The 9,517-nt window shown below is 40.0% G+C and overlaps 1 protein-coding gene across 1 annotated transcript in view; it reads right to left on the bottom strand.

The window, feature by feature from the left end:
* Positions 1-9,517, bottom strand: part of RPS6KA5 (ribosomal protein S6 kinase, 90kDa, polypeptide 5) — a 241,437-nt gene that overhangs the window by 77,015 nt on the left and 154,905 nt on the right. Inside the window, exon 5 of the mRNA XM_006879119.1 lies at positions 7,924-8,031. Coding sequence (XP_006879181.1) covers positions 7,924-8,031 — 108 coding nt within the window. The remainder of the gene's footprint in view (positions 1-7,923; positions 8,032-9,517) is intronic.

Genomic DNA, 9,517 nt, shown 5'->3' with positions numbered 1-9,517 from the left:
TCAAAGTGGCCAATGTATCTCTTTTGGCCTTATACAAAGGCAAGAAGGAACGACCAAGATCTTAAAGTTTGAAAATGTCATACTAATAAATTTCTATATGCCAGAAAAAAAAAAGTCTATGGGATAGGTCTGCTCTGGCCTACAGCACCAAAGACAGCAGCAAGTACACCAAGAGAGCCCTTTCACGTGGGTTTCTTCCTCATGCCCATACAACGGACCTGCAAATTAAATCTGATGTGGGTTACCATCTTTACTTTAAAGAGGAACATAGTAATATCAAGAATTTTTAAGTTATTTCTTTCATATCACACAGCTAGAAGTAAAAGAGACAAATAATTTAATACTATCTTTTAATAATGTAAAATAAAATAAAGCCTCTTCTATCAATTATCTTAATTGTGTAAAGGTTGATATTTTCTATTTATGTAATAAGAAAGTCACAAATTTGTAAGTCTTTTCCCTTTAAGTGCAGCTATCCATCCACACAAGGGGTAGAAATAACATAGCTAACACCATTTTTCAGTGTATCAAATCTATTCTAAGAGACGGTCTGTAAATACGGGCAGAGCTAATTCAAGGTCGTACTTTGGATCTAATGGAGTGACTGATTTTCATCAGCTTCTACTTGAACTTGCACATGAGCAATTGATGTTCTTTAGTCAGCCATCTGGCCTTGTGTTGACTGATGGTAATGAGCTTCTCCACTGACTCTTCCCACAGATGTAGTTAATTTAATTCCTGTGTAGTCCACCAGTGAAATCCATATGTACAGTTACTGATTACATTCTTGACAAAAAGTATTTCTGATGAATAAATCATTGACCTTACAGAATTCTATCAGTTAAAGTGTTTCAAGATATGTGGAAACATGTAATTTTCTTATGAAATTGACATGTATTTATTACACTGTTGATTACAATTTACTGATTATTTTGTTGAAAAAATTATTTCAAATATGGAAACAGGAGTGGCATCTACTTCCTAAACAACATGTCTCCAGAAATTCTACGAACTTTGAGAAATGTGGATAGTTGTAGAGGGGCTTCAGGACTTTTGTTCATAGGGTCACTATGAGTTGTGCTTGACTTGAAGGCAATCAACAACAACAACTTGTATAGAACTCTATCAGTTGGGATACGTCAATAAATGTTGTATCTTGTTGTTATGTGCTGTCTAGTCGCCTGCGACTCATAATGACCCTATGTACAACAGCCGTGCTCTATCCTGTGCCAACCTTATTGTCTCTGACAAACCTACCCTCATGATCCCAGTCACTGGATCAATCCATCTCATCGATGGTTTTCCTCTCTTCTGCTGTCCCTCCACCTTCCCAAGCATGACATCCCTCTCCAAGGACTGGTTCCTCCTTGCAGCATGTCCAAAGTATGTCAGACGAAGCTTCAGAATCCTTGCCTCCAAGGAGCAGCCTGGTTTCACCCTCTCTAGGACGATCCTGTTTGTTCTTCTAGCAGTCCATGCTACATTTAATATTCTTCTCCAGCACCATAGCTCAAAGGCATCAATTTTCCTTCTATCCTCCCTAGTCATTGTCCAACTCTCTGAAGCATACTAAGGGATTGCAAAGGCCATGGCCTGTATCAGTCACACCTTAGTCTCCAGAGTGACATCGTTGCTCTTCAGTACTTTGGAAAGGTCTTTAACAGCCGACTTTCCCATTGCAATACGTCTTTTAATTTCCTGGCTGCTGTGGAGCCAAGCAAACTAAAGCTGTGAACAATCTCAATCTCTTCACCATCTATTCTGATGCTGCCAACTGGTCCAGTGGTGAGAATATTTTTTTTCTCCATGTAGAGCTTCAATCCATATTGAAGGCTGTAGAAATTTGGAAGCCAGCTGCCTCACTGACTGACCAACTGGAAAAGATCTTTACGTTTGGCCATTTAAAAAAAAAGTAATCACACAGAGTAGGGGCATTCTGATCAAGAACAGAGGCTAGTCCAACATTCCAAATATAATAAAAAGACAAGGATATTTACACAGCAAGTGGAAACAGACAGATATTGAAGCTGGAGTCAGAAAGGAATATGGGAAGAGGGAGAGCATCTTTGCCACCACACAGACCCCGGCTGAAAGCAGCAAGCACCAAAATATACAAACATTTTACTGATTATACAAGTGCATTTGACTGTGTGGATTATAAGAAATTGTGGATAACATTAGTAAGAACAGAATTTTGTAACATTTAATTGTGATCGTGCAGAAACCTAGAGGCAGTCACTCAAACAAGAGGATGCTGTCAGGTTGACCTGGAAAAGGTGTGTGGCAGAGTGGTATCCGGTAATCTTATCTGCAGTGAATAAAGACGACTGAAGAAGGGCTGATACCTCTGAATTGTGGTACTGGCAAGGGGAGCTGAATATACAGACTGCCCAAAGAAGAAATAATTCTGCCTTGGAAGAAATGCAAGCAGGATGCTCCCTAGGAATGAGGACTGCAAGACTATGTCTCATTTACTTTGGGCATGTTATCCAGTCTCTGAGGAAAGACATCATGCTTGGTAGAAGGTTAGTAATGATGACGAAAGCCCTTAAAGAGATGGAGTGCCACAGTGACTGCAACAGTGGACTCAGCACAGGGCTGCAGGGATGGTAGAGGGATGGTACAGGGCTGCAGGGGTGGTACAGGGCTGCAAGGATGGCACAGGGAAGACACAGGGCTGCAGGGATGACACAGGGGTGTAGGGATGACACAGAGATGTAGGGATGACACAGGGATGGCACAGGGATGACACAGGGAAGCAGGGATAGCAGAATAATGGTAAGAATTTTTTACTGAAGTGTAACATACATATAGAAAAGTATATCCCCACATATCTCCTAAGTATGCAGCTTAATAGTCTATTTTTCAGTTTTTCCTTTTTATTATAATAAAAAATATACATAATAGACATGTACATTTAATACTTTTCACATGTACGGAGGCTTGATTATATTATGTTTTGCAATGATCAGCACTGTCCATCTACATATTAATCCACGACTGTTAACAGAAACTCAGTCCTCTCGAAGCAAAGCCCTCCTCTCTCCTCCCCCTCCCCCCCTAGTTGGTCCTTAGCCATCCTCGCAATTGGTGCTATGTTTGAGCTCAATGTTCCAGCTACTGTGTCAGCCCATTTCATTGAAGGCCTTCCTTGTTCTTGCTGACCCTCTACCAAGCATTATGTCTACTCCAGGCCCTCTTGATACCATGTCCAGGGTAGGTGAGATGGAGCCTCCCTGTCCTTGTTTCTAAGGAGTATTCTCGCTGTGTTTCTTGGAAGACAGAACTGCTTATTCTTCTGGAAGTCTAGGGTGGCGTAGCCCATAGGGAGTGGTGCTGCTAAACTCAAGGCCACGCCTCTCTGGCAGTGCAAACCCACAGCTGATCCTCAGGAGAAATAACGGGCCATCTCCTCCCGCACCATTCACAGCCTCAGAGAGCTGGCTGGAGAGGCAGCTAGGAGTTGGTTCTGACTCTATGGCAATGCGTATAAGTCAGTCAGGTAGTCTATGGGATGTTCCAAATTCTCTGTCAATACAGTAATTCAAGGGACATCAGTTTCCTTGGTCTTCCATATTCCTGGTCTAGCTTTTGCATATGCGTATATGGCACTGAAAATACCATGGACTGGGTTTAAGTGCACTTTGTTCCACAAAGTGACATCTTTGTGTTTTAATATCTGAAAGAAGTCTTCTGCAGCAGATTGTTCTATGAAATACGGAGCTTGATTTCCCACTGGAACTGACTGTTGATATTATTCAATGGAAATCTTTGATATCTTTAGTCTTTATCATGACATTTCTTACTGGTCTAGCAGAGAGGACTTTTATTTCCTTTACCTGGAGGTGTACTTTCTAATAATGTCTGTAGTTCTTCATCTTTATCAATAAGTGCCTCAAATCCTCTTTGCTTTCAGCAAGCAAGGCTGTGTGATCTGCACATCACAATGTGTTGATCAGTCTCCTTCCAATGCTGATGCTTAATTCTTCTTCATATAGTCTTCACTGCAGTATTTGCTCAACATACAGACAGAGTAAATAAAGTGCAAGTGTACAATCCTTCCAATACACCTTTCCTGATTTTAAACTACTCAGTATCACCTTATTCCATTCAAATGACTGTCTCTTGGTCTGTATGTCCAGGTTCTGTATTTGTTGTTGTTGTTGTAGGTGCCATTGAGGTGAGGTGAGCAGGAATCACAACGATCATATAAACAACCGCTCTCAACATTGCAAGGTCTGAATAAACACAATTAATGTTCTTTGCAATGTTATCAATAATTTGTTAGGATCTGGTCAATGGCTTTGTATAATCAATAAAATGTGGTAAACATTGTTCTGGTATTGTCCGCTTTCAGTCAGAATCCATCTGATAGCAGCAAGGTTATCTATTCCACATCCTCTTCTGAATCTGTCTTAAAATTCCTGACATTTAACTGCTGCTGAAAACCACTAGTCAGTTTTAGTCCCTTATCCATTAACCTCATCTATATCTGCTGTTAAGTACTATCCAGTTGGAACTGGCCCAGAGCTGACCCTCCAGTGCGTTTTCAGAGGTAGTAAATCGAAGGAGAAAGCCCAATTTTCTCCTTGTGAAGCAGCTAGTGGATTTAAGCCACGTGCCTTGAGGTTGGCAGTTGGCAGTGCAACTCCTAACCACTAAGCCACCAGTGCTTCCTATTCCATAGACCTAGCATCATAAATTTATGTCACTCAGCATGTTATCAACATTCATTCAGGATGTGGCAGGACCTCAGTTCTCTTTATGATTGAGAGACACTCTATTTTAAGCTGTTGTTGTTCTGTGCAGATAGTTGGGACAGATTCATAGTGGACACTCCAGTGGGCTTTCAGAGGCTATAAATCACACTTACAGATGCAGAGGGAGGGGAATGTTCAACTTTCTCCTCAGGACCAGCTCGTGGATTTGAACTGCCTGCCTTTGGATTGCCAATGTGTTCCTTACCACTGGGCCACCAGAGTATATGCCACATTCTGTTTAAGATAAGAATATATTTTCTTTTACGTGTAAAAGGTATAGGGAGGGATGCTTGGTAAACAGTTATTGTCCAGTACCTAGCAAAAGAACAGATTTTTGTTGCATTAATTTGGACTCACAGAGGTCCTGGAGGAAAACATGTCCCAGAGATTTCCAATGTTGACCTATACATTTTATGCTCCATAGAATATCCAAGGCTGTAAACCTTTTCTATTTTAAAGCATGGAACTCTTCAAGAATTTGTACATCATCCTTGCAGAGGGGCCAGCTAATCTTCTCTGTATCGTCCCAATTTCTAGGATATGTGCTGCCCAAGTGAGCACAAGGCTGTAATTCTTTAAGGAAGCAGATTGCCACCATTTTCTCTCAGAATGGCTGCTAGGTTTTGAACTCCAAATTTGCAGTCAGAAGCCAAGTTCTCAATCACTGCCTCACCAAGGCTTGTATACCATACTAAAACCCACGGCTAGGCAGTTAATTCTGCTTGTATACCATACTAAAACCCACGGCTAGGCAGTTAATTCTGACTCACAGTGACCCTCCATCGGACTTGCAAGCCTAGCAGGAGGACACTGCTCATCTTTCTCCTGCAGATGGTTGATGGAATTGAACTACCAACCTTTTAGAGAGCAGCACTACACATAAAAAGCATATTTACCAAATAAACTGAATGACTAGAGATATGATACAATTTTGGAATCTTTAGGTTTTGTTGTTTTAATTTAAGCACTTATCCAACTCATACACAATTACTTCAACAATATTCCAAAAAAGCAAACAATCAAAAATAGACATATAATTTGGAACTCAAGATGTGTTTCATTACAATCAAGTTCTGTACTACAGAATGTTACCTGTATACATAAATGTACAGATGTATATAGTAAACAGAAAGAACTGGCATTCATATATGCTTCCATATTTTGAAAAACTAGCAGTATAAAATCATGCAGTATTTCCCGGCTCTGTTTGCACAACAGTCTCCTGGCCCAGGTATAGGTTCTGCATTTGCACAATCAAGTGGCCTGGAATGCCCATTCTTCTCAATGTCAGCCACAACTTGTCATGATCCACACGGTCAAATGATTTTTCACAGTCAATAAAGCACAAATAGACATTCTTCTGGCATTCCTTATTTTCAGACAGAATCCACGTGACATCAGCAATGATATCCTGGTGCCATGGCCTCTTCTAAATCCTGCTTCAACTTCTTGCAGCTCCCTGTCCATGTACTGTTTTAGCTGTTTTTGATGTTGATCTTCAGCAGTATTTTCCTTGCATGTGATATTTTTTTCTAGATGTGATATTGATATTGTTCGATAGTTTCCACATTCAGTCGGATCACCTTTCTTGGGAATGGGAACAAATCTGGATCTCTTCCAATCTGTTGGCCAGACAGCTGTCTTCCGAATTTCCATAGACTGGTGAGTGCAGCCAAGGCAGCATCTGTTAACTGAAATAAGTCAACTGGTATCCCATCGACTCCTGGAGCCTTATGTTTTGATCTGAGAAGCTGAAGTCTATGAAGAGGAGTGTGGCATTAGGATTGGAGGGAGATTCATCAATAACGTGTTATATAGATGACACAATCTTGTTTGCTAAAAGTGAGGAGGACTTGAAGCACTTGTTGCAGAAGATCAAGGAATGCAGCCTTGGTATGTTTTGCATCTCAATGTCAAGAAAACAAACATTCTTACCACTGGACCAATAGGCAACATCATGATGGATGGAGAGGAGACTGAAACTGTCAAAAGCTTCATTTTGCTTAGATCCACAATTACCACCCTTGGTACCAGCAGTCAGGAAATAAAGTTAGAGACATCTCTAAATTACTGAGGAGTAATGATGTCTGTTTGAGGACTAAGGTGCATCTGATTGAGGCCATAGTCTTTCTGATCACTTGTTATGCATCTGAGAGCTGGACAATGAATAAAGATGAAGAACTGATGCCTTTGAACTGTGGTGCTGGAGAAGAGCACTGAACATCCCATGGACGGCCAAGAGAACAAACAGATGTATCTTGGAGAGGGTGCAGCCAGAGTCTCTTTTGAGGCAAGAATGATGAGGCTTCACCTCACATACTTTGGGCATGTTGCTAGGAGGGCCTATTCCTTGGAGAGGGAGCTGATGCTGGGAAGGGTGGAAGGTCAGTGAAGGAGAGGAAGACCCTTCACTAGGTGGACTGACATGGTACTGTCACAGTGGGATCTAGTGTGTCAGAAGTGTGAGGATGGTGCAGTAAAGAACAGGGTCTTCTGTTCACAGGGTTGCTATGAGTCATAAAAATAACAACAACAACAACAATAAGTAGTATGAAAAGAAAAATTCTATTACAACTTACTCATAACTATTATAACTAATAATGTTCACTTTTCAATGGCATTAAATACATTTGTATTATTTTTAAAATCCTGGTCAAGTTGGAAAATTTAAAGGCCTTTATATTTTAAATGTGCACACTGACTACTAAATTTTAGCTTATTTTGAGCAAAACCCCAGAAAGATTACTAAAGAACTAAGTCAAACAGATTCTTATCATTCTTATAAAATTACTTAATCATTGCATGTCCTACTAAAAACATTTAAATTTGTCAGTTATTCTTTATGTATTTTTGTGAAAAAGTTAAAAAAGTTATTTTTTTTTAAAGCGAGGGAATTCTGACATATACATCAAAGGTTTATTGTAATTTTTTTAAAAAAATTTGTTTGTTTTTACTGTAATTCTTAACAGAGTGGTTTCCAGTTAACTTTAAGGGGAAAACTGTAATCATCACACTGTAATGCCCCTCAGGGCAAATGTGCACAAATTCCTAATCCACACAGTGTTGTTATCCCATTAAATGCTAACTTTGTAGTTAATTTTTCATCATATTGTTATTACTAAATTCAGTTTATTCTAGCTTCAAATGAAAATGTAATACTCACTTCATCAGCCACAAACTCCTTACTGAGACCAAAATCTGTCAGCACCACATGGCCATTAGAATCAAGGAGAATATTCTCAAGCTTAATGTCACGGTATATAATCCCCAACTGCAAAAACAAATAAATACGTTTTAAGAAGAAAATTTTCAAAAAGTAAGTCAGTACATTTTTATATACCTTACAAAAATGAAGCATTCTCCTGTTCAGGACCCTGGGACATCTCAGTCACTGGCAGTGCCAGACTCCTTGGTCCCGGCACCCCTCAGTTCCCCTGACCACTCCAACTTTGTCCTCATCTCTATGGGGGTCTGCTTGTGTCAGACTAGCTTCTGCAGGGCCTCCCACCTGACTTTCCTGCGGACAGTTCAGCCCTCACTCCTGATGATCTCTGGGTGCCTTTTTAGCCCAGCCACGCCCATCAGTCCTGATGGCTTCTGAGGGTTTGTCTGACCTGATCCCAGGATGGCCATTTCCTTGTTTTCCAGCCTTCAGCACCTCTACTGTCACTGTCCAGACCAGGCCCACTGCCACTGAGCCAATTCCAACTTACAGCGACCTCATAGGGCAGAGAATGAGAACCCGAGAGGGTTTTTAAGGCTTCAACCTTTACGGAAGCTGACTGCTGCATCTTTTCCCATAAAGAAAACAGTGGGTTCAAAACTGTCAACCTTTTGGTCAGCAGCTAAACACTTAACCTCTGTGCTGTCACTGCACGTACTCAGAAATGCTTGGAATGTTCTAGGTATTTCCTGTTTGTCTACTCAGATTCCAATTCTCTTTTTCACTTTATATATCTATATCTATATCTATATCTATCAGGACCATCTAGGTCAGAGACTGCCCTACAGGGCTTCCAGGACTGAAAATCTCTATGGAATCAGACTGTCCCATCTCTCTTCTACAGAGCAGTTGGTTTTGAACCATTGACCTTTTGGTTAGTAGTCACACTCTTTTAACCACTGTGCCAGCAGTGTACCTGCTTAGTTGGAAGTAGTTGGTAAATGATTTATTCTTGGAAATCTTTCCCAAGAGGAAGTTCAAAAGAAAAGCACCGCTGGTTCCTGGAGGCTCTTACTTCCAGGTCAGCTGTCTCTTCAAGGAGACATCTAGATGTTTTCCTTCCTTTTTCTTATAAAACTATCTGATGGGAAAAAAATTACTTTCCGTTTTGTTTTCCTTTTGTTGCTTTTATTTAAGTTTTAGTAGACTGTCAAGAAACTGCTTTTTCATATACTTAATGAGGAGGAAAGCAGCCTGGGAGTTTTAAAGCATTTTGTTCAGACATCGTTAAAAACACAAACCATGTCATTCACATAGGTCAGAAAATGTCTTCATGGACTTGGGTAGATTTTCTGATGTCACTGAAGAGTTGATGCATTACTTTAAAACTTACATGAAAACAAAGTAAAGGAATATATATATATATTTTACGTAATGGGGTTAGTACTTTATTTAGATCTAAAAATTAACTAAAAGTAATTTCTGTTCTTCATTCTTTATATTTAGGAGCCTGTTATTCACGTACCTTTATCATTTACCTGTTTAGCACATGTAATTATGCTAGACACAGATATTAGTAAAAATTATATATATA

This window comes from Elephantulus edwardii, unplaced genomic scaffold, assembly GCF_000299155.1.
Source record: "Elephantulus edwardii isolate Elephantulus edwardi_28Jun2011 unplaced genomic scaffold, EleEdw1.0 scaffold00002, whole genome shotgun sequence".
NCBI classification, from domain to species: domain Eukaryota; kingdom Metazoa; phylum Chordata; class Mammalia; order Macroscelidea; family Macroscelididae; genus Elephantulus; species Elephantulus edwardii.
The sequence above is the reverse complement of the archived record's forward strand: the minus strand, read 5'-3'. Positions and strand labels throughout refer to the sequence as shown.